Source organism: Manduca sexta, chromosome 10 (genome assembly GCF_014839805.1).
Source record: "Manduca sexta isolate Smith_Timp_Sample1 chromosome 10, JHU_Msex_v1.0, whole genome shotgun sequence".
NCBI classification, from domain to species: Eukaryota; Metazoa; Arthropoda; class Insecta; order Lepidoptera; family Sphingidae; genus Manduca; species Manduca sexta.
In genome coordinates, this window is record NC_051124.1 from 5224177 (window position 1) to 5250922 (window position 26746).

General features: G+C 34.0%; 2 protein-coding genes across 2 annotated transcripts in view; one reads left to right on the forward strand and one right to left on the reverse strand.

Moving 5' to 3' along the window:
* The first annotated feature begins 251 nt into the window (after window positions 1-251).
* LOC115440203 (integrin beta-nu) lies at window positions 252-13599 on the forward strand. The gene is made up of 13 exons (XM_030164409.2): window positions 252-572; window positions 4676-4814; window positions 5742-5899; window positions 6072-6237; window positions 6907-7051; window positions 7284-7473; window positions 7555-7676; window positions 7809-8138; window positions 8215-8387; window positions 8970-9161; window positions 10155-10324; window positions 10881-11078; window positions 12703-13599. Exons 1-13 carry the CDS (start codon window positions 506-508, stop codon window positions 13086-13088), a joined length of 2436 nt encoding a protein of 811 aa, XP_030020269.1. The 5' UTR covers window positions 252-505; the 3' UTR covers window positions 13089-13599.
* The window catches only part of LOC115440204 (estradiol 17-beta-dehydrogenase 11), a 43756-nt gene continuing 30599 nt past the window's right edge, over window positions 13590-26746 (reverse strand). The window contains exons 3-7 of the mRNA XM_030164410.2: window positions 19321-19445; window positions 17999-18109; window positions 17439-17686; window positions 16648-16764; window positions 13590-15816 (exon numbers count right to left, since the gene is read on the reverse strand). Of these exons, the coding sequence (XP_030020270.1) occupies window positions 15645-15816; window positions 16648-16764; window positions 17439-17686; window positions 17999-18109; window positions 19321-19445 (773 nt within the window). The 3' untranslated portion in view covers window positions 13590-15644. The remainder of the gene's footprint in view (window positions 15817-16647; window positions 16765-17438; window positions 17687-17998; window positions 18110-19320; window positions 19446-26746) is intronic.

Genomic DNA, 26746 nt, shown 5'->3' on the forward strand with positions numbered 1-26746 from the left:
CCTCTAAGTTAGCATATCGATATTGGGAGGGGAAATACATACCGTTATTTAATTCAAGTATTATTTTTTATTTTAGATAAGACTTACGGAATTGAGAAAAAAAAAACATATTTATCAATTAGGCATAGGGAAATGTATATGTGTAGGTTGTATAGCTAAGCCATTAGCATGCGATGATGTCAGTGCAGATCGCTTGTGTGTTATCGTAGTTTCCAGTGTAATTCGTTTAGTGTTAGTAGACAGACGAGCGGCTGGGCCTAAATCAGAAAGCGGGCGAGTAGCAGGCAGTAAGCACAAGAGTAAATCGTACCGTAGAGGTGTGGCAGATGTGGTGTCGGAGAGACGTCGGTCGGCGCGGGCCGGCGCGCTGCACGCCGCCGTTCCCTTATCGTTATCACCTTATCAACCCTTATCAGTTACTCATCGCGAAACCAATCGCACAGCGCTCGATTAACGCCCGTGCGAATAAAATTACTATCCAGATGTGATTTTATAGGCACCGATCATGTACGGTCACGGTGTATTGTGTTTGTTAGTGTTTTCAGTGTTTTCAGCGCGTGTAGCCGGTCAAGGTAAGCTGTTAGTTTTCCATATGTTGACGCTGATATAATTTTCTTTGCGATAAGATACATTGTTAGCGAGTTTTTAAAAAATATTTAGCGTTTCTTTTGATATATACCTATGAGGTCTCCACGTACTAACGAATTGTTAGTTACCTACCTATGTTTTCATAAATTTTTAGTTCGATTTGAATGTTGTGAAAGAAATCAGAACACAAAACCGTTGTTAATTGAAGTTATTTAAAATTTCACGTGTTCATGTCATGTCCGACTAAAGCAAATAAAAGTAATACGTTATCTTAATATGAACAAACGTAACTTCAAAAGGAGAGATTATGTTAATGCGTAAACAAAAATAGCCAAAACAGACGCCGCACCGAACCCACCTGTTAGTAACATTAGCTTTCCGAAATAGATAATTTCTAAATAGATTTGACAGATTTATTTTTGGCGACTAATGGGAATTTCGTTTTCATTGAATACCTTATCCGTGTCGATTGTCGTGTAACTTGGTCTTTGTTATAGTCAGTTAAAAAGCGTAATTTTTAAGTTGCTTACTATTAGGATACCTACTATCATAAGGTATATTTTAGTAAGAACATGCAGACATGAAACAATTTTAAAAATATTTTATTATGAGTTTCATTGTAAATAAGCGGTGAAGTTATATTGGATTTTTATTTTCTATAGAGTAAAATATAGAGTCTATGTTACTTGATTAATAAAATATACTATACTGATATCTTAAAATTACCGAGAATCCCAGGTCTAGTCAAATGTACCTATATCAGTTTGTTTACGTTGTGTGCAAATTCTGATAAACATGATATTACGATATTGACTCTGAATCATGTCGAATTGCCTTGAAATTATATTCTCTGTACACTATTTGATATTCTGAAGTACTATTACAATCAATTATTATATACACAGTTACTTAAAGTTCGACAGGTTTCCTAGTACCTAGTCTAATCTGCTATCATCACACCTATATTTTTATGAGAATTGTAGGTTCTTACATTCCGATAATATTTATGAAAAATGTATGAGCACTATTTTATCATAAGAGAATCAAATGGATTTCGCGTCATTATTTTAGTTTTTTAATTAGATTGAAGTATTTAAGTGGCGATAGCCTAGTTGGGTGTGGAACGGACTGCCAAGACAACGGACTGCCAAGACGAATGTCCGCAGGTTCACATCCCAAGGGCACACACCTCAAACTTTTCTTAAATCATGTGTGTATTATTTGTGAATTTATCCTTCGCTTTAACGGTGAAGGAAAACATCGTGAGGAAACCCACACATCTGAGAAGTTCTCTATAGGAATTTCGAAGGTGTGTGAAGTCTACCAATCCGCACTAGGCCAGCGTGGTGGACTCAGGCCTAATCCCTCTCAGTAGTAGAAGAGGCCCGTGCTCAGCAGTGGGCAAGTATATAATACAGGGCTGATATTATTATTATTTAAAGATTTCTGTAATTGCTTGAGTTTTATTTCATAGGTACATATGATTGTAATATATTAAAAAATATGGATTATGCTTAACCTAGTAGTATTTATATTGTTATTTAGAACATAGTAAAATAAGCAATTAGGTAAGTATATAACCACAAAAATTTATTGATCTCAAAATGTCGACATTTCACGTCTCAAACCTAAAGAAAATATTGTCTCCGGCTATAACACCATTGTGCGAAGAGGTTTATTACTTAACTAATTCCGAAGATGTACTATCGGCATAGATCAATTTACTACAATGTGTTGTAACAACAAGGGGCACGCGCGATATTGTGTTGCTATACGTCCCAGATTATCTGTTAGTCTGCCCATAATCTCGTAACCGCCCACATGAATCGTGTCAACACGGCATTAACACGAGCTCCTATAGGAATCATTTTGTTGGTCCATTTTGGAAAACTTGAACTTTATAATCCGATGAATTTTTCAAGAGGCACCAATCAATTGTAAAGTAATGGGTCGACTTGTTTTAAATTTATGGAATCTTAAGAGTGGTTTTTAATACTTAAAGTGGATGAATGAAACACTAAACAAAAATATCAAATAAATACAGCCTAATTGATATATTGCTTACTGATTGCAATTAATAAAATGCTTAGTGACCGCTAAAGGGCATATTTTATTTTCAAAGTACATATATATGTTGCTAATTCTTTTGATATTATGAACTCTACATAAATCCACTATGTATATTTACAAATAAAATCATATTAATTATTATTACGTTAAGTGCTAAATTTAATTAAATTCACAATCATCATTGGAATTTAATGTCTTATCTCAATGTCATGGCGCTTAGTTTCCTTGTTATGTTCCTAGATTCTGTGACGCATGATGACAATATTATTTCAATTGTGGAAAATATTAGAATAAATTCCTGTTTATCAATTATATTGTAGAAATCCTCAACATAAGTATTACATCCTTCTCATAAAATATATAAAAACACGTTATGAAATGGCATACATATCGTATTTATGCCTTCAATCTTCGTAATTTTTTTTACCTGATTATAAGCGCAAACAATACTCATACAATGATGGAGACGCCATAAGAACTTTTTAACACGTCTCATGTGAAGCTAAGGTCTGCATTGCATTGAATTACACTCGTCACTCTAAGATGTTAAGTATTTATATATAATAATAATAATATCAGCCCTGTATTATATACTTGCCCACTGCTGACCACGGGCCTCCTCTACTACTGAGAGGGATAAGGCCTTAGTCCACCACGCTGACCTAGTGCGGATTGGTAGACTTCACACACCTTCGAAATTCCTATACTGCCCAGTAATTAGTAAAACCAGTAGAGAATGTTCCTGGTTACGCAACCAACCGCGATACTCTTATCAGGTCCTTTAAATAAAAACAAAACCGCGCTTGCAGACTGTTATAAGCTGGTATGTAGTAATATTTATTATGCATTAAAATAGATGCCTACGGGCAATGACTTTTCGGGCATATCAACATAAAAAACACTGCCAAAAGGAAGTAACGAATAATCATGTATTCATTGTTAAATTAGGACAATGCCATATACGAACAGGATGATTGTTATAATATTATGAGTATTCGATACATAAGGTATCAATACCGTTACAAGACGTGACATTTTGTACCAGACTAGAGTATTAAGTTACTATAAAACAAATATTTAACATACATGTACTTCATCACCATCATCAGCCTACACTGCCGAATATAGGCCTGTAAATGTACTTATACCTTTCTAAACTTGGTAGAGTTTTTTTTCTAGATATATTTGTCGACAGCATTAATGGATCGATTGTGGTAATACCATCGTCTCATACAGTTAACAAGTTTTCTTTCGTTTCTGTAGTTTCGTATGGTGAGTGGAATTTCCGCAGGGCTAATACGCTGATCTCCTCAATCCCTATACCATTCCTTAAAGGTTGCCAACGCAGCCATTTTTATTCGGGAATGTAGATGCTTTGGTAGAGACAAAGTTACTTGCTTACTTAAAGGAATACGATCAGAGTACACGGATATTGTGTGTAAATTTACTGTTAATGCAAATTTTTATTAAACTATTTAAAGAATTTTGCTACAAGTTTACAACTTTATTGAGTATTTTAGTTACATAAAGATGGGAAAATGCAGTTAAACACAGAACAATATTTAGTTATTATTTTGAGCGGTCAACAGTATTGTACACGTAAATTTTTTAATCGTAAATCGTATACTGACACTAACTATTGAAGAAATACTAAGTAATAAGTCATATCATTATGCACATAAGGGTGTATATAATATATTGTCTTAGTTGTGAAAAAAACAACAATAATGCATTAAAACTCACAGATGTATAGGTTATTGAACTCATGATTTTTCATTTTAAAGTCAGTTACGCATCCACGAAAGTTGTTAAATTTAAACTGTGATCTCACTGTTCAATGCATCCGTGATTGGCAAGAAGCGAAGCGAATTTATTGAATAGCCTATATGGTATAAAGACAGTAATTAAAAAGGGTCTGAAAGAATTAAATGTGTATTTATTAACCACCATTGATTATTATATTTAAAACATGCTTGTTGATATGCTAATGAGAATTTTTGCTATTTTATGTCTGCAGTTCAACAACAACTACTAAACAAGTTGGTATGCATCGAGCATGAAGAATGCGGCTCCTGCCTTTCTGCTGCCTCCCATTGCCGATGGTGTGCGGACCCGTACTACAGTTCGGCTGCTCCGCGGTGCAACGATGATGAAACGTGAGTGATATTCGAACTGCGACCTTATAGTCAGCGTCACAAAGACGGATTCCCTGGCTACGATTCTGGATAATTCGTTCATTATAAACGGATCTTTCAAAATTCTCATTATTATCTGTTACGATTTAAATGAAATTATTGAAACTTTTAGAAGCGACCAGCAATATTATTTTCAATGGGGCGTAGCTATGATAAATGATTCATTCTATAATTATAATGTTAACAATATGTAGGATATTGTAGCTATTGTATTTGCCTATTACTTAAAAACGAGAATAACTAATGTGACATGTGCCGCACAATGCCATTCCACACTTAGTTTCAAGGTGGATTGGGTTTCAACTGCGTATAAGCAGGGTGTGGTGGTTATTAGTGCCCTTTCTCGCCATGTCATTCGTTCATATAAAAAACAACGCCCTGCAGAACAATTGACTGTCGTCGAAATTACAATCAATAGATTTTCTGAAGTGTCACGTGAGTTATCACAACCTGACATTACCAGAAAGATATATTACTTTAATGATAGCAATCGGTAATAGTTAAGGCAATTCTTTTATTCCTACGAAAGTAACAATCATGAGTGGTGCGCATTCTTCTGTGCGTTCCCACGTCGGCTGACCGACATTTTGTACCGATGTGCCTCACTAATCAAGAGATCGTCGTTTGATTGATTATTGATTGTGCTTACGCCGTGCCCGGATGAATGCTTTTCAATGGGCGTACTTCGGCTGAGACGTGCCGTGTCGTAACATTCACTTTGGAATAAGACTCTACATGTGATTAGTACCTATAGTAGTAAAAGATTATTTTGTCATAAAAACGATCAAAATTTTAAATCTAGATTACTTTTAGTACCTCGTGCAATAATTATTCCTTTGTCACCAGTCTCGTGTTGGTTGCTCCTCCATTGAATAATTTGTTATACAGTTTAGTTACAACTGGGTGCAGCCAAGCGATGATTCAGCGGCCAGAGAAGCCTGTTTGGGTGGTGGCAGAGAATAATTCCCTTCAGGACATGCAGTTGGGAAGCCAGGAGTCTGTAGTTCAGATTCAACCGCAGCGGATCAAATTGTCGCTAAAGCCGCGTAAGCAAAATATCTCGATTTAATTCACGTGTTCATATTATTGACTCATAAGATAAAAAAAAATGGTTTCATTTGTGAATATAATAGTAGCAGAGAGGATAACGTACCTAATTACATACATAGAAGCATCATTTTATGAAAGAAATGAATTTATAATGATTATAATTTGTAGGCGAAACGAAGAAAATTAAGTTTTCATACAGGCCAGCCAAAAACTACCCTTTAGATTTATATTATTTGATGGATCTTACTTGGTCTATGAAGGACGACAAGGAAACATTGGTTTCATTGCGCGACGACTTGCCTACTTTGCTCAAAAACTTGACCGATAATTTCAGGTGCGTACATAATTCATATTCTATACGTGCATAACAGTTATATTTTTGTTTTTTAATTTTTTATTTTCCTGCATTAGAAGTTTTTCTTTATGCGGTCTCAAGAAAGTAATTGCTTTGGTAAATTCAATATAACTCTGTATGACCACCCGCGACCATGACAAAAAGGTGACAGACCATCATTGGTTGCAATACTGCATACACTTGATATAACTTTTTACATAAGTATTTTAGACCTAATATCTGGCTTAGGAAATGTCAAAGGGCTACAAATTTGCATTGGCCGATTTTTGATGTAAAAGGCAGGCCAATTTGAAGATATACATTTTGATTTCGATTTAGTTTAAACGACGCAGAAGTATCTGAGTACCGACACTCACTTTCTTCGTTTGACCCAATATCTTACTTGTAAAGATCGCCATTGATTCTGTCTGTACGCAATTCAATTGTGATTGAGGTGGGAGATTATTCATGTCAGGTGTGTAAAGTTTAATTGAATCATTTTAGATTTCTGCTGGAGATTTTTATTTTTGTACTTGTCTTGCTTGCTGTTTTCCTTGATTGAATTTTGTATAAATAAAACATATTTTTTTTATTTAGAATAGACGCTCTATTGAATTTTACAGTTCGTTTACATTGGAAAAGTACGATATTGAACTTCCTTTATTACAGGTTGGGATTCGGGAGTTTTGCGGAAAAACCGATAATGCCATTCATAAGCGTGGATGAGAGACGACGGGCGAATCCGTGCAGTGTCGAAGAAGAGGCATGTGAAGCAACCTATAGCTTTAAACATCATTTATCACTTACCAATCAGGTATGTGATATTAAATCTAACAATTGTTATAATTAAAGATTAAAGGTTAATTATGAACTTATACAAGAACGTGCAACACAGAGATGATAATTATAGATAAAATCGTTGAATGAAATGAAGACTGACAAACTATATTTAGACGGAATTTAATTTTGGAATTAACTATACTTAACAAAATAAAAATAATTCAAATAAACGCGTATATTGTTATTGATTTGTGTTTTTTTTTAAGGTTAACGAGTTTATTAATGAAGTGAATACCAGTTCAGTGACTGCGAACTTGGACAATGCAGAGGCGCAATTAGACGCACTGATGCAGGTATTGACATGTGGCGACAGAATCGGATGGTCGCCACGCAGCCGTAAAATTGTAATTCTATCCTCTGACGGATTGCTTCACACCGCCGGGGACGGAAGACTTGGTAACTGAAATGTTCATTTCTGCTCCGATGACTTTTTGTTCTTATAAAAGCTTGAATAATTGATTAACAATTTCTTCACAGGTGGCGCAACAAGAAAGAACGACGAGAAATGCCATTTAGATGAAAAAGGTTATTATAACGAAGCCGCGACTTACGACTATCCATCCATAGCGCAAATATATAGACTGTTAGATGAGTACAAGGTAAATGAAACCTTTCTTTACATCTGGATTATCACATGTTACGTAATGTATATCTGTTTCCGCGTCTGCCGTAAACCATCACTGTGTTTACTCGAGCTTAACCCGTAACCTCATGTTGTGGTTTATTTTTAGGTGAATGTTATATTCGCGGTGACTGAAAGTGTAAAGGAGCATTACGATAGCTTACATCAATTGCTTGAAGATTTTACCTACGTGGCTAAGCTGGAGAGCGACAGTTCAAATATTTTGAAACTCGTGAAGACTGGTTACGAAGACATTGTTAGTGTTGTTGATTTCGAAGATGATTCCAGTTCAGGGCCGGTGAAGGTTAGATACTTCACGGACTGCGGAGTAAAAGGTGGCCAGATGATCGAAGCCACCCGATGCACGGGCGTTGGTTATGGCATGACTCTTAATTACGAAGCACACGTTGCTCTCGACGCGTGCCGGGAATTTGTAAGGGTAAGGCCAATTACAATAAGAAAGTGATGCATCCAAATCTGGACACTGGCGGTAATTCCAAACTTTTTGCTTGCAGTCCAGTCAAACCATACGCATTTCTGAAAGTCAACTGGGTCAAGATTCACTGACCCTGGAAGTGGACATTCAATGCGGATGTAAATGTGAAGGTGATTTGCAGAAAGACATGTCAATGACGTGTCCAGCAAATTCGCACCTCGTGTGTGGTGTTTGTCAGTGCAATAAAGGCTGGTGAGTTTAACGACGGCATCGGTACTAGAATATTATACGTATTATGACGCCTTTGTTTAACTACGTGTCTAGTGTATTACCATCTTTTATTAAAATATTTCTATATCTTCTTATGACATGTGGCTCACTTTTATTTATTTATTTATTGCACTTAATATACAAATGTATACAGGCGAACTTAATGCCGTAGGCGTTTAGCCGTATTTTGTTGGTTCCCTATAAAATCAATTTAGCTTCTTTTAATCATGTCAGCCATGTTCTGTTCATAATCCGCTCTCACGTTGTAAAATGCAATGGAATGAGTTTTATCTATTTCATCGCGACCTAATTGTATTTGACTTGCTGCGTGGAGCTAACGCCTTACGGTCAAAGCAACGGAGCGTAACTGCGTGATAATATATATAATTTGGGTTGTGTTATAAATACTTAATAAAGCGATTTGAATAATTTTTTGAAAAGACAATAACTCTGGGATATTTTGATAAAAAGGATGACATGATAAAGTCTAATAGAAATAAGAGATGAATATAATGTCACCGTAATGTGTAGCGTAACTAATAATTTAATATTCTCAATTCCCAGGTCGGGCCCATCGTGTGATTGCTCCATTGAGGACGAGAATGCTTCAACTGAGCTGATGGCGCAATGCCGGGAGCCCAACACCACCCGGGCAATCGCTTGCTCCGGCGTGGGCGACTGTTTGTGCGGCAAATGCGACTGCGACCGAGGGTACAGCGGACGCTACTGTCAGTGCAAGACTTGCGAGATTAGTCTGTAAGACATATTTATTTTTTATGAGTAGATTGATATTAACCACCGCCCAGTCCTCTGGAAGGCTAGATGGTAATTTTAGACTGATGAATATTATGAATCAATATTGAAGCTACGGTTCCTATGATATGCATTTATATAATGCATATTTTGCAGCGGCATATAAATAGTTTTAGTCATAGCTTCTTCTCCGCAATTAATGTTCTTAAGTGATCAGTTTTAGTCTCTCAGTGTAGTTAACTTTAGATTACCCTGAATACATAAACAAACTGCTAGTATTAAATCATTATTAGGTACAAGATACTTTTCGTGACAGGAAATGAAAACAGCAACAAGTGTGTATTTTTATCGCACTTGATCTACGATATTGCTCGCTAGACAAGAACATTTAGTAACTTAGATTTGATTCGTGTTTAAAAATTTAATGATTATAATTAATTTCTTGCACGATACGAAGTAGAGCGGCGTGTTTACTCTTGCCGTAAAGTTTACCTAAACAAAATTATAGTCCATTTATACACCCACATCAAAGCAAGTTATTATAAACAGCAATAGCTTGTGGCTGCGATCAAATATACTACACCCACTAATTAAGATATAAAACTACTTATTTATAGGGATCGAAACTGCATCTACATGAGCCCGCAGGGTTCTTTGAGTTCGATTTACAGTTGCTAATATTCTGAAATATTTATGAATTCGGGTCTACGAAATAACGTTTTGCCTGAAGCATCGAACCACAAGGCACAGAGACTTTAAACTGTCCATAAACTATATAATTATTTCATTTCTGTTGGAAATTGGATCACACGTGCCTTTATCACTGTGATCGCAAAACTTGTGCGTTTTCAACTAAGCTAGATGCTGTTCAAAACCTTACTGAGTGATATTACCCTAAGTGTTATACATTCCGTTTTACTCACACATATATTTCCAAGTCTGTCAATAACTCTAGTACCTATTTGAATACTAATGAACTTTCCTGTTTTGTTACAGTGAGAATGGTATAGAATGTGGAGGTGTAGGTCGTGGGGTATGCGTGTGTGGACAATGTGCTTGTTCTGAAGGATGGAGCGGGGAAGCATGTGATTGTACGAGTAGAAACGACACTTGCAGTGCACCTGGGGGCAATGATATTTGCTCTGGACATGGAGATTGTGTTTGCGGTGAGTTTAGATGAAAAGTAATAGCAAAGTAAATAAAACAAATCGCAACTGTATATTAAGAGAAAATTTTGATTTGATTTTGTACTCTGGTTCCGCGCAGATGCACTCAACATATTGCAAAGAAACATTACATGTGTATTCCATTGTGAACCAACTGGAGATGACATAATAGTAATATTTCTTGGCAACAAGTTTAATAGATAGTTTTCTGCGACACGCTTTAGTATCCAAAATATAATCATGATCATAAGACAAGACCACTGCCATAGGCGATGCCAGGACTATTTTTAGGGAAGTGCAAGTGCTACGTATATAATTACGTTATGATTTACTTTATTCATGAAATTCAAATCACGGGTATATTTGAATATGCTTGTCCGTAAAAGAGCTTCTGTGGACAATAAGTTCTCTCTACCGCAGATTTTTTTATTACCTTCATAAACAAAGTTGTGTATTTTTTTCCTTCAAGGCTATATAGCCTGAAGTCCCTCCTCAGCAACCATGGCCCACCGCTGAAAATAGGTCTCCTCTAAAATCATACAAACGTTATTTCTAGGACGATGCGAGTGCGGTTCCGCCAACGAGGACGGTTCGAGGTACTCGGGCATGTTCTGCGAGACGTGCGCGACGTGCGACAACCCGCTGTGCGCGCACGCTGAGCCGTGCGTGAGCTGCCATCTCAACACCACCTGCACCGACCTCTGCTCCATCGGCAGCGTCAACTACACCGTCACGGAGGAGATGCAGGACACCGGTGGGTTAACTGAACACTATTTAACGAGTTTTGCAGGAAGAGTGTCATTTCCATTTACCATTGCTCATGGCTTTTTATTCTCATGGAAAGTACTTTTACCACAACAAACAACGTTAGGCGTGATCGAATGGTTACCTACATTCAGGTTATCGGTCTTACGACCCACCCGTAGAAATGGTTGGCCCCGCGATATGAATACGCGAATCAGGACATTACTAGGGGATTAGACATGATTCCTTTTTACATATTTTTTTTTATTTCCTATTTACGAACACGATTGTAGTAAGGCGTCTTGGCTCAAGCCCCTAATTTAATAATTGACCCGTGTTAGTCAGGTACTTCTAAAAAGACTGTCTCTATATGGACCATAGAACAGGTACTTTTAAATTATTTTTTAATATGTTGAAAAGCTCCATAATAATTAAATTCGATTCAACGCCACTAGGGATTACGATTCGATACTCTTTCAACAAAATTCAGCAAAAACATATCCTTACAAACACACATTTTCAAAATGGCGTCATTAATTCCATGATTGATTACTCGTTGCGAACACAAAATTGCTGGGCCTATTAAGATTAGTTTCGCTTTTACTCAATTATCTTTAAACGCCAGTGCGAGACAGTAATTCGCTCGGCGTTGTTCTAATGCTGTAGAAAGCTGTTCATTAGTGAAAATGAGGGGTAATAAATTAAATTACAGACACGGTGGTTACATTAACTTCGAGGATACACTTTAGTTAACGATGTTGTCGCATTGGTGTCGTGGTTTGCCGTCCATATGAAATTAATGGCCTCGCCCAGAAGTAGAGTGAAATATAAAAAATACATTACTTGTAAATTCAAGTGTTTTGATTACGTCATTCTTCCATTGTTGTTTCTATCCCTTCTCTTATTTTTTTCTGTCTTAATTCAAATAAATATAGTTGTGTCGCCAAGCGAATAATCTTTATTTATTTTTAAATAACTAAGTTGGTTGAATATCAAATTAAACCAAATTAATCGTGTATAAGTAGGCGGTATACCTACCTCATAATTTGTATGTAATATGCGAAATGAATTCTTGACGGAGACACGCGGGTGTGTATTTAATTATAGACTAACACAACACTTCCACGTTATAAATATGGACACTTATAGGTAGATGTCGATTGACGCAATATTCAAAGTTAATTATAATATAACAAAGGCGTATTTTTTACTGACACCATAATCTTATCCATTTATAGTGACATGCGACCATTAACTTAGCCATACAAAAAGAGAATGACAACATAGGTTTTACGACTTTAACTGATTAATATATTATGACGTCAATCAACAATCAAATAATATCAAGACTTTGTTTATTAATGCATATAAGATGGCCAAAATATATCCTGACCTCACACATTGCTATAATGCAGAAGTGAAGATCAGTAGTTATTTTATCTAAATTACGCGATAACTCACTAATTACTGCTAACCTAACTGTCCAACATTTATAACTTATGTACTTACCTGATACTTATAGAATTTGATTGAGGCTGTGATTAAATAACTGTATCCACTTACCTTCATGCTCACCTAGCGTATATACCCTTAAAACAACCGCATCGGCTAATTATTTAATTTTTAATTTCTAGAAACCATGAGCGAACAAGATATACTCTGCATTTTACGTAGAGAAGAAGACTCTCTCGAATGCGAATACAAGTATTCCTACACAGCAGTGAAGCAGTCAGCGGTCGCCATGAAAATCGTCATCAGATCTAAAGACTGTTTCCAACCAACCAGCGCGAAGATCATGACGAGCGGGTTCATCATCATGGCATGCGTCATCGCCGGAGGTATCTTCGTCATCTTAGCTATAAAGAGTGCTCAAGTCGTGTCAGATAGGAGAGCGTACGCGAAGTTCGTCAAAGAAGCACAAGAAAGCAGAAAGAACATGCAAGAACTGAATCCGTTGTACATATCGCCTATATCGGAGTTTCGGTTACCGGACTCTTTCCCTAGAGATAAGCACGATTAGTGATTTATAGTACAAAAATAGAGTTACGAATTTGTCTTAAAGTTGAACAGTTAAATTTTATTAGGTTATTTTAAAAACACATCGTCTGTCGAGTGTTTTTGTGCCGTTTTTGGATACTCGTCTTCCGGGTTTTTTATTAATCGATATCGTTTATAAACACGTGGCGCAACTTTAAAGTATGTAATGTTATTCTTGACAATGAATATGTGTTTTTGTCCAAAAATAAATGACTTATCTTTTTTTTACGTTGTTTAGTTTGTAATATTCGGAAAGTAATGTTTTGTAACATTTTTATCAGTAAGTAGTTGATAAGATTTACTAGTCTTTTGTGGCATGTACTTACAGGGCGTATGAGAATGTTTTTTGTCATCTAAACTCACTCGTATGAATGCGTTAGTCATATTTCTTAAATATTTAATTTATGTTAACATAATAAGTTCCTAAATGTTTGGTTCAATTTAAAATAATTTTGTTTACATGTACATACAAATAAAACGATTGTTAACATTTCCTTAATGTTATTTTTAATTCATAAATTCATATAAACATTTACAACATTATAGAAGTGGAATAACATGGGAAAACTAGTTATCATAAATGCACACACATTTACAGAATGTTCCACAGCAAAACATAAATATATGAGTTGCTACAAAACAAATAACACCCAGTAATTAATTATAATTTGTCATAAATAATTAATTTTCAAATTGCACAGAACGTTTTATTTTTTATAGAACGTTGCCAAATGTAACTGGGCAACATCTCATTACAAAACCTTTCATTGTTAGATAAAGAATAGAAACTTACGTAATCATATGTTACAAAAGTAATTGTGGTGTGAACGCACCATTACAATTCTATTATTGTTATGTACCTACATTTAAAAGAAAAGAATTATTACGTGTGTTATTTAATCTGTATCAACACATATAATTATTATAAAAAATTAGGTACCTGTTTCCGATTAATTAAACGCAGTACCAATCCTAATGTTCTAAAAGTCTGTTACATTTTACATGATACATGAAAATAATAAAAAATGCAATAATTTTGAACAAAGTTTAGAAACGGAAATCTATCACAGTTCAGAAGAAAGTATTTACAAAAATTATAACATTTGTCTATTCCCGTTGTCAAATTTCGTCCCCCACTGGAGATATCACAACTTTTTCTCCCCTTGTTCACTACTGGTCAAACTTTACTCAACGAGAATAGATGATATTACGCTGAACCTGACGGAGATATACAACCATATTCCATAGGCACTTTATGTTCATGACGTCATCTAGTACAATAACGTGGAAGACTCCCTTTTCCCCATTAAAGATAATAAAACATAATTTAGTAATTACAACTAAGTACCACCTCCTAGGACCTTAGCAATTAAACGTATGATCGGGAAGAGATATGCTACTTATAGCTTAGACGGGAAGAGAGGAGATTTGTTGAACTTAAAAATGAAATAGCAAAAAATATTTTAAAAAATACCCAGATATAGCTAACTTTATTAATGATTACATAAAGACTAAATAAAATCACATCCGTAATCTCTTATAAAAGTTTCAATTTGACTAAGTACCACGTATATACAAGATATAAAACCTACATTGTTATAAAAAAGGAAACTCATAGAAAAAATTGTAAAATTAGCGTGTTTCTAGCCAAGTATAAACACTTCAACATTTTAATTTTCTACTTGACTTTAATGTAAATATTCGTTTTTAAACAAAGCATATGCCAATAGCCAAGCAGTAAATTTTAACAATGGTATCAAACTACCTAAGAACAATAGTAAGTATTCACACAGCATCGCATTGCAAAGAATTCAATAGAAACTTAATAAACCACAAGAATCGAAAGTATGGGAGTAGCATAAATATTTTTTTTAATAAAAACATAGATTCTGGAGGCATTGAAATAGATATAGCTGAGAAACAAAAATAAAGTTCATATGTTATATTGTTCTAGTATGAAAATCTACATACAAACGACTCAACATTCAATTGTTTCTACATATAAGGCCCCATAGAACAGCTATTTTTCACCCTACTAAGGCAGTAATGGATATAATTCGTTTCATACACATATGTACTTCGTGACATCAAATGTCTATCACGTTTTATAAATGTACACCTAAATTCGTTACCTAACTAACCTTAACCGATGCTAGTACCGTGTCTTGGCTAACACAAGCCGAGGGACTTTGTCAAAGTGATCATTTATGAATACGTTAGCTTCTTAGACCGTGTCTTCATTTTACTGTGAAGACTCTGCCGTTTGTTATTTTGGAATGTATTAAATCACTAACTGCAAGGCAAAATTAATAAAAACAACAGGTGGTGTCATTGGCGGTGCATTCAAAGTCGCGTACTGTGCAAATCCTAATTCATCGATAATCTATCTGACATCACAGTTAATTATCGCATTATAAACATAAATCTGTTGTAATTCAAATACTTTGAAGACATTTCAAATGATACCACTTTTGGATAATTCGTCGCACTTTGACCAAGTCTCTCGTAACATTTATATCACTAGCGCATGCGCGTGGCATCAGACATGTCTATCGGGTCTGACTGGGGGGAGTAGCGACATCGGTCGTGATTCCCGCTTCAGGTCCACTTCTGGCAATGGAGTGGGGAGCGTGGGGGTCACTGGCGTCACAGGCACCGCGTCCGGAACCAGACCACGGATAAGCTCCGATATACACGGCCATGGCACTATCCTGGAAGAAAATAACAATAGTTCAAGTTACGGAGAATGATAATCACTGCAAGTACCTATAGCACCTTCATCCTATGAACTAATAAATTTAACAATAATATCAGTTTCTACAAATGACACATCTTCTATATTTTCAAAGGTTCATAACTCAAACACTTGCTATAAGTATTGTTAACTTTTACCTATCAAGCTTCTAACCTCATTTACCTTAGAGTACCTAATCTGCGGTTCCATATTAGATATAATTTACTCCTTGTAATTTTTACTTAGTTATTACTTTCGGGAATACATTTCTTGGGTTACAATTAACATCTAGTAATTATTTTTTCATGTCATAAAATGATGCATATATAATCCAACCTATTTTTTGTTTAATAAATATATAAAAATAAACAATTATGGGACGGAATCGGAAATACTTATACCAAATGTTTGGTGTACCGGTTCCATCGCAATCTACCCCTTTATGCATATGTGTATTCATAATATATTGATTCTAATAGTCAGGCATAAAATTGACCCTATGATTGCGAATAGCATTAGACTTAAGTACTTTGTGTCATAGCCTTGCATGAAGGTATTACCCGTACTTTTTTTCCTAAAGGCTGTCAGTTCGTTCTGTTGAATAATTTTAAACTATGGACATGATCTTAAAATACAAGCTTCTTGCTTACACAAAAGAAAATCCCGTTAGACGTGTATTTAAAATGTAAATACGTTAATGAGTTTAGACATGTATAAACAATAATAATTCTTAGTCATCTGCCGAAGATAACCACCTAGCTAACCTACAGTTGAGTATATTTGATCAATATAGACATTTTATATTTACCACTTAAAAGGCAACAAGACCCGGAAATATCCAGGAATAAGGGCGAAGGGTTCATTGGTGCGTATCGCGAGTATAATGCGATCTGCCACCTCATTCGAGTTGAGTTGCGGCACGAACCTGTAACATGAGAGATGAAGACTGTGTCAAATTGGGAGTAACGGTTGATAGGTAAGGAGGTAATATTGAACATCTCTTGGCTAAGTCGCGGATGTATCGCTGGCACGTTGCATTATGTATCGCTATGTAATATTGGATTTTGCTTGAAACTCTATCCAAGTCTTACTAGAAATCATGTTATGTAGGTTCGTTTTCGATCAAACTCTCTTGTGTGCCAAACTTCATCTGTATCCGTTTAGCGTCTTGTAAGTTAATTTTTAACAAACATCCATCATCCAGATCTTTGCCAGCGTTTTTTAAAATAATCAGTAGGATAGTTCCTACTTCCTATATTTAAAACGTTCGGGGCTACACAGACTTCCTTTATACCGTTTACAATGATTTAACATTTCCACAAAATATTGTATTAGTAATATTAGTGCATAAATGTATATTAAATATAATCGTTGTTTACGATAAATTAATTGTTCGTGAATTGCAATAACAACTTTAAAATTAAATTTATACAAGTACTTAAAGAGCATTTTATTTATGCATACATAAATAGTTATTTTGATAAATGTGCCTTTCTCTCTTATTATGAATTTTTGAACAAGTAACCTCATCCAAAAATCAAAACACGATATCTCGCGCGATAAGTATTTCCAGTACAAAATGAAAACAATGAAACTCACCTGGAGTTAACTTCCTCAAACATGCCAGTAGACCTTATAAAGTATGGACATATCAACGAAGTTCTTACGCCCTTGATCCCCTTTGTTTCAAGTTCTAGTCTCAGTGCCTCATCGAAACCGCAAGCCGCCGCTTTCGAAGAACAATAGTCGACCAACTTGGCAACTCCAACGTGACCAGCCATTGACGCGATGGTGACGATGTGACCATCGTTGTTTTCTATCATAGACGGTAGAAAAGCTTTCACCGTCTGAGAAAGAAATATTGCTTAGAATCATTTTTTTAGTTTGGACGTGGTAACCTCTCGTAGTTTTGGGATATTTAAAGGCAAAAGTTTAATGTCAATTGTGAATAATTATGTGAGTAACTTTTGAGTATGTTAATTACCTTTTACCAAAGACCTAGAAATCTTATATACAATAGATTTTAGTCGGTCTTTTTAATATTCAGCCCATAATTAATTGAATTAACTTTATAGACGAGGAGTCTCCACACATAAATACATATGTAATCAAAGTACATGAATACGCAAGCCAGGTTTTGTTTTAATATAAAGGTTTACCCAGAAATGTGCTAATATGTTGACGTCGAACGTCCTTTGTATGAGATGGTCTGGAGTGTCGAGTAGGTAGTTCCCGGACACGACACCAGCATTGTTGATCAGTAGATTAACCTGAAAAATTTATTGATAAATATATACAAATATGTAATTAAGAAAAAATGTTAATTAAATTAATTAAGAATATTCTTTGAAATTACTGTTCCGATTATGAAAAATTCAGTAACGAAAGCTAAGCACAAACTTTATTTTTAACCTAGAAACTGATTTTACGCAAATGGAGCAGCGATCAGAAAATTCCTAGTGGTGCGGTTCATAAGCAAATATATTTGTATTCCTAGTATACAACGATTAATGAATTGCGACACTGAATTATAAATAATGCGCATTTCAATCGACGCAAGATGAACATCAGCCAGAGTCATAAAAATATAGAGTATGTCGCCTTAATGCGGTGGTAACGATACAGCATCAGTCTGTACCGGAAGCATTCCGGCTCGGCCGAGGTGATACCACTATCTCGGGGAAATAGACATGAGCAACAATCACCTTACCTTTTCTGCGGTCGTTGAAATTATCAGAGTCCTTAAAATATCACTTAAGTTTATTATCTCTATTCCTTTAATTAAATATTCATACTGTACTTATTCTTTTAAGTTGGTACTATGACCACGTCTCCTTTTTATATTACGGGATATTATGTGCAGTGATATATTACTTACTCCATAGTATTTTTTATTTGTTTTCTGACGTCACAAAAAATATTATTGTTGTGCAAATATCTATTGTAATATTTTTTGATAATAAAGCATAGGTTGATCGGTGCATAGTGCATACATTTATGACGTACTTAAGTGCAATAGAATACCGTACGTACCATTAAATTAGGAAGAAGGTAGGGCTCTTTTATAACGGCTTCTGTACGTACCTAATTATAATCGCTACAGTTGGTAAATACAGTGTTTTTGCGTAAATCTTTAACTTAAGATACGTTCAAGTCTAAAAAATACTAGTCTCATGTTTGAGGAGTATTAAATTTATACATGCAAAAATAAAATTGGATCTGCTTACGAAGACACAAGGGTCATTAACCCCGTAAAGTTTAGGTGGATGGAACATGAGGGTCCTTATGTTTAAATTTTATGAATATTATGAGTATATAAGATAATATATTTGCTTTTTCAAACGCATAAGTAAGTTAAACATTGTTGTATTGTTATTTTAACAAAAGACAAAGGAACCGAAATGGAAAATCCCAACAAACATTTCAATGACAAATGTGAGGATATTTGGAAATCAGTTTGGTATAGGGGTTTAATGCTTACTTTTCCAACTTCTTCTTCTACTTTCTTGGCTACCCTGTAGATGTCTTCTCTGCTAGCTAAATCGACTACATAGCCATAACATTTGCCGCCAATTCCTTTCACTAGCTTGACCGTGTCTTCCAACCCTGCAACAATCACATTATGACATTACTTTCATGTCATTACAAAATATTTTTCTACAGAACTAAGAAAAGTGTATTTATCCTTATATCATAAACACAAAATGATATTATAAACACTAAAATTTATGAAGACGTTTGGAAATTCCTTCTAACTTGGATGATGATTTGGATTATACTTGTAACAGATAAACTGTTTCCTAAGTTAGTATATGTATCACAGAAAAAGTACACATTGGGACCATTATTGTGGGAAAAGTCAGACTCAGTCACTATAGACTTCGTCTGCTATAACATGGTAACTAACAGAAATGCGGGAGTTTCTATCTCGCCTTTTAATCTTACACATCATTTATGTTTTGATACTTTCACTACCTTTCGTCAAATATCACGTCTCACGAGTACGTGCTAATGAAAGCATATAAATTTGAAAATGTTTTAGACATTCTGTTAAATAGAGTGTTATACACCTACTTACACGCTTAGCATAAAAGTGATGCCTAGCGTTATGAATAATATATTTCTGAATGTTTTAAATGACTAATTATTTTATTGTGACATAAGAAAGCCGATTATACCTAACTTAAATAAAATTTAACCTTCTCAGTTAGTGTAGACAGTAAAAAAAATAAGAGCTAATAAAAAACTGTTGTGTTAGATCCAAAGTTCATGACTTAAGTAGTTTATAATGATACTTTGTAAGTAGATACTTTCTTTGCGATTATCTATATTAGTGTGGTGCTAATACCATTTCACATTAATGTTGATAGAGTCTATATTATTCTTTGACCTTTACAAATTATTGAAACATAACAAGTATAATATATAAAGTAAAATTTTATAATGACTGTGAAAACCATTCAAGCCTATTAAATAGTATAAACAAAAGTTATCATTGTATGCTATACTAAGCAAAAAAATCTGTTTGTCAGTAATTCTCGTCTTTGTATATTTTTTTGTAAGCATGAGATTCTACCCGCGTGGCATATTATGATTAAACTTGCCAAATGAGTTTTTAGAAGCTACAGGTACAACTGAATATGACCCATGCGTACTTCAATGTTCTTAGTTTTTCATTCTTAATGAAGACGAAATAGGTACCTGTGTTTATGATTTGGGGAGGACATTATTGATTTTGATATTTTTAAGATACACTGTTTCGCAACAATCACGAATCAGCCATTTTTAGAATGTTTGTTTTAATTTTTTTTAACACATGTCTTGAAATTACGGAACAGATTTTCATGTCTATAGTTTTCACAAGTGGATAAAGTTTAATTTGCGGCAGAATATAGACTATGTTTCATTAAAATCGGATATTGGACATAAATTATCGTCAGTATAAGATATTGGCAACTTACTTTAAAACGTAGGCTCTGATATATTTACTTAAGCGCACACAGGTGGAGTTACTTTAAATGAACGTAATCACACGAGCCCCTCACCGGAATTCTGACATTGTTTTAACGAATTGACAGACATTATATATTAATTATATATAAATGAGTCAGCTAGGCCATCTTTTTAGGTTTTCAGGTATTTATTATAATCTTATCGTAATTTTTACTAAAAATATAAATGCGAAAGTTTGTAAAAATATTTGGATGACTGTTAAAAGTTAACGCAGAAACTGTGGAACGGATTTCGACGAAATTTAGCACACGAATAGACCATATCCTGGATGAGCATTCTACGACATGGAATTTATTTAATGTGCAACGTACAAACAACTCTATTTTTGCAGCTCACGGGGAATAACTTTTATATTTATATTTTACTAACCAGTGTCGTCTCTGCAACCGGTTTTTAGAGTTAATTATTATTTGACAGTCATATAAGGGAAGTATCTTCATATTTATAAATAAGGTTTTTTTTTATATCTCGCCCTGCCAGTTTTCGGAGTAGTTTAGAGTCTACACTAATTTAAAAAGTTTTTAAGGTCTGAAACAAGCTGATAGTATATCATCAGATATACATAAATGTTAGTCATAATATATCAAAACAATAGCTACACTGTAAAACCATTGATTAGAATTGATTTCGAAATTGTAACGCGGTATTTTATGGCCTAGCAACACATAAATAACATCATTTGTGAGTAATAAGAATCCAGACTCATTAATTATTGAAGTACATGCACCGTACCCAGTGAAATATTGTGTCTGAAATCTTGATTATTCGAAGCTAACTTCACTTTTCAATATTTCCTAAAAGTAATAATTTATAATTTTTACGTATTTTATATTGCAAAATCTTTTTATCACGAATTAGGTACATACCTATGTATAAGAATTTACTTTGCCCGAAGAGAACTCATTTGAGAAATCATTATGCGAAGACATGTAGTACATACGTTATGGTAGATTTTCTTCGAAGATTATATTATCTGAACAATATTATGAATATTGCAATCTTCTATACATAAATTGAATAATCCTTGGCAGAAAATACATGTATTTTAGATTATCTACGCTGCGTGTGTACGTGAGTGAAACTCTACCACATAATTAATTTGGTTTGATTCTGCTACGTATGAGTGAATGTAATTTGAGCATTTAGATTAGTAATGGTACCGATTGCTGATACGAAATCCGCAGGTTCAAAACCCAGGCACGCAACTCAGACTTTTCGAAGTTATGTATTTATTGTCTGACAATTATCGCTCGCTTTAACGGTAAAACATAACATCATGAGATCAATTATTAGGTATTGAATTCAGATCTGTATACCTAAGTTTTGAAAATAAGAATTCTGAAATCTGACTGAGGCCTGCGTGGTGCATTAAGGGCCAAACAGTCTCAATAGTAGAGATCCGTGTCCAGCAGTCGATCAATACATGGTACCTATACTTATAATAATGGCTAGAGCCTAGTACCTTATATTTGTAACGTTAACGCTTTATATGATTGAATTATCACATAATAAATAGCTGATTTAAAACTAATATATTGTAGTGTTGTATATTATATCATAAAAACTTGATTTTTTTGTGGGACCTAACGTGGAAATGATAATATTCTGATGCCAAAAAAATATGATTTATGAATCCTAACTTTTTATCTACATGCGTATTTTTTGTTTATGCTAATAAATTATATAGAACCAGCCAATAAAAGACTAATTATAATAATAAATATAACTTTATTTCAAGAAAAAGAAATACAGGGATTATAAAATTAAACTTACCCAATAATTTTGTAATATAGTTTCAATGTCAGGGGCCCTAAACTACGCTCTGCCTGTATCTAGAGATACCTTTAATAACAGTGTCAAACTCATGAGTAGCCGATAATGCAAAAAAACTAACTGAAATCAACAAATAAAACTGTAATTCTAATAAACAAACTTAAATCTTCAAACATATATTTTTTTACTAATTAAAATTGCAAAACTACTTAGGTAGATACTTTCGACGGATATTGGCTTTAACTTATGACGGGTTATTACATTATAATAGCTGGATCTACTGTTAAACTATATTGCTCGGTTCGTTTATTTATTTCTAAACTTATATCCTTAACATGTTATTGTGCATGGAGTGTTGCTTGAACACAGACATTGCGAACAAACACTATTTTCCACACATGTTTTATTCAATGCTGGTGATCTTGGCCGCATACTCTTGAACGTAGTTTCGTTTGATCGAGCACGACATTCGTGGATTGTGCAACCGATGGAGTCTAGCTTACCTTGACAATATTATGATACAGTTCATTCAAATATAACCTTACTACAGTAAATTGGGTAGTTAAAATCCTGTAATAGTTTAATAACGGTATCAAATGAATTCGTAAGAACTTTTTCCCCAATTTTAATCCATAACAAATTCAAATATGATGTTGATACTTATAAACATACATCCTACTTATAGGTACCAAAAACAGAATTGGTATGTATATTATTAAGACGTATCTTTTTTATTAAAACAAAACGAGCCGTATGAGAAATTCTGGCTGCCTGCAGATTGGATAAAAACTATGTAACTCAAATGATAAGAAAGCTAAAATAAATATTCGTAGGCTGCTAAAACTGTCTTATCCTAATAAAAACAATATGAAATTCAATTTTTGCAGCACTAAGTTTGTTTTAAAACCTCTATCAATGTTTTAGTTGTCATCATATGTTTAATTTGTTCGTAAAATCATTTTGGTAAAAATCAAAGTAGAGTTTATAATAGGTACATTAAATGCCATGTTTTTATAAAAATATCATATTAGTTAGATACTAATTTACAATATGCATATACATTTAAGATTATAATTAGAACTAATTTATTTGATTTGATAAATAAATACGAAAGCACGTGTTCATTCGTATGTAATCATTATGCAATATTTATTCATGTTCGGCTTTACACCGGTACTGACCGGTGTAGATAATTAAAAATGAATGAAACTAAAAATAAAATAGGTATAATAGATAATTACATGAATATTAGATGTAACATTGCGTATACATTAATTTTAAATATGGAAATAAATTATAATATACCTACCAAATTACTATTCGTGGTATTATTTTTTAGTTTACGAACAAAAAGTACAAATCAATGTAGAAGTAGAAATTTCACCATATTGTGTAGTTCCTCTAACACCAGATTCATTCATTCATTCATTTTGATATCAACATGACACCAATCTTTAAAAAGCCTGTTTAATTATGCGATAAAATTCAAAATAACACCAATGTTTTTGCATATTGGGAATTTTGGGGATAATGGATATATTTGTCACAAAATTGATTGGCAAAAAACAATTTTATCTTATAGCCAGTGGATCATTTTTATGGCTTAAATTTAGTACAGTTCAGCGATAAAAAAACTCATTAACCGATGAAACCTAATAATCGTTGGTCCTCGCTTAACTCGCGTGTTCTCATATTCGATAGATAAGGAAAAAATCACTCAATTATAAAGCGTAAAAGCGGTGGTCAGTATTTGAGATATAAGGATGTTCTGAAAAGACATATGAAGAGATGCAATATAGAGCCCTCTGAATGGGAGGCGCTGGCAAGGCGACGCGACGTACCGAATGGAGACGCCTCATACAACTACAGGTGGACGCCGTCGAAACTGAACGTCGTAAGGAAATTGATAAGAAACGTGACCAGCTAAAGACCCGTCCATCGGTGATCATTAATTATAATAACGTCGGCGGGTTATTGACGTGCCAAAATTGCGCTCGTACTTTCGTTAATAAAATTGGCTATACAAGTCACGTAAGAGCGCATCGAAGAGCAGAAGCGCGACTAGAGGATGCCCAGTCTTAGCTCAAGTTAAATATGCCTGTCCAGTTTCTACAGTCGCCGTGGCCGACATCATCAAAGATTTTGATACCGGTTGGTGATCCTTTGACTTGAAAAACAGCACTTAACTCTTCCATAATTTGAGAGATTTTTATTTTTTCTGTAGGCAAACGACCAAGGTGACCGCCTGATGGTAAGCAACATCCGCCGCAACAGAATCTATGAAGATTCTGCAATGCCAAAGGCACAGCCATGCCGTTTCCTATTGAGAGGTGAGTACTCTTTTTAAGCCTCGTTTAAGGAAGGACAAGTTATAGCGCTCCGAGAACACCGAAACAGGGAGTTTATTCCAAAAGAGTGATATGTTTCTAGTTATTTTATGTTACTTATTCGGAAGTTTCGGTTAAATTTAAATTTTATAATTAATTTTTATTTGAAATATGAAAATATTTTTCATTTACCAATCTTCAGAAATAATCGATACGAAGAATAATATGCTAATTACAAGGTTCAAAGGTTCCCCAATGTTGATATATTAAGTATGGGTATTGGGAACATTAACTTAATACAAGTTCGTACATAGTTAAAATACATGTTCAGTTTTGTGAATGGTACATGACCGTCATTTTATGCAAATTGTTACGCAGAAATATCAAAATTATTAAAAAGTGTAAGTACTACAATCAATGTCTGACCTTATACGCGGCAATCGATATTTTTATACAGTTAACAAACATATATTTAGATATTTTTTAAATAAGGCTCGAATATAAATGCAAAATATAATAAAAGATGACCCTGTAATGACATCTTTTTTTACAATTAGTTTTTTTTTACAAATAGTCACTTTCATAAAACTTTAATACTTTACCACCTATACTTATTATTTAAGAAAACGTTTTGCAAATCCGCTGTCGCATCATTTTTATGAGAGATTTGCAATAACTTACCGATTCTCCGTAACTTTAATCAGTAAAGGTTGTTATTATTAGGTACGTAACATATGGAGTACGTAAATAATGTCGTTAACCGACTCATTAAACAAATTCAGCTGAATAAATTTGCCATGAATTGATAACCTATGTCGCGAAGGCATGCGATACATTAGCGATTATTATTACTCTTAATAAAGAAAGAATAAAACTTGCTATTATTTAAAATGCAACCTCTATAAATTATAAAAGAATTAGTCCTTTAATGATAATTGCCTTAAAAAATTCAGAGAGCCACAAAGTTAAAAACTGGGTCCGGAAACCTGTCTTGGATTAAATAAATTTTAATAAACGCAGAGCCATGTCATTGCCCTGAACTGACGTCTTCTTGTGTTAAAAATATGTTTGTTTTAGTTTTATTTAATTTCCGCAGAAAACTTATTGTATTCATTGAGTCGCTAATAAACCCTAATCCACTGATTAACAGGAATACAGTAAATTGGCACATTTTATTTGTAATTGAAATTTATGCCTTTAATGGACAGTAATGACGGTGTAAGAAGTTTTCTAATTCGTTTGTTTAATTCTTTTATCATAATTATAAACAATTTATTCAGATGCATATATTTAAAAAACATTGACCCACTAATTAACTGACTAAAATTAATATTTCTGTTTATTTAACGCACATTAGTCAAGATTAAAACATTAAATGAATGATAATTTTATTTGAAAACATCTATTTGCATAATAAACGGGATTTTTCTATATTGACCTTAACCTACATACAAATACTCAATAAACAACGTTAGGAGGAATATGTAGATAATATACCAAAAAAAATTGTAAAGGAGTAACTTAGTCTGTGTGGCGAACGCCCTAAATTTAGATTAGTTAGGGTTTATTTTCTAATAATACCGCATTTGTTTATGAATCATCTACTTATTTTTTATTAATAACCCTTATAATTAAGGGTTTAAAAGGCCTTTATTTTTTTAATTTATAGCATTTTAATGATCGAAGTGCCTTATTTGTGTGACTTCGATAATCAAGCCATGCATACGTGCCAAAAATTTGCGCGCGACATTACCACTCTAATTGTACTTAAGAAAGATTTCGTATATAGGCATA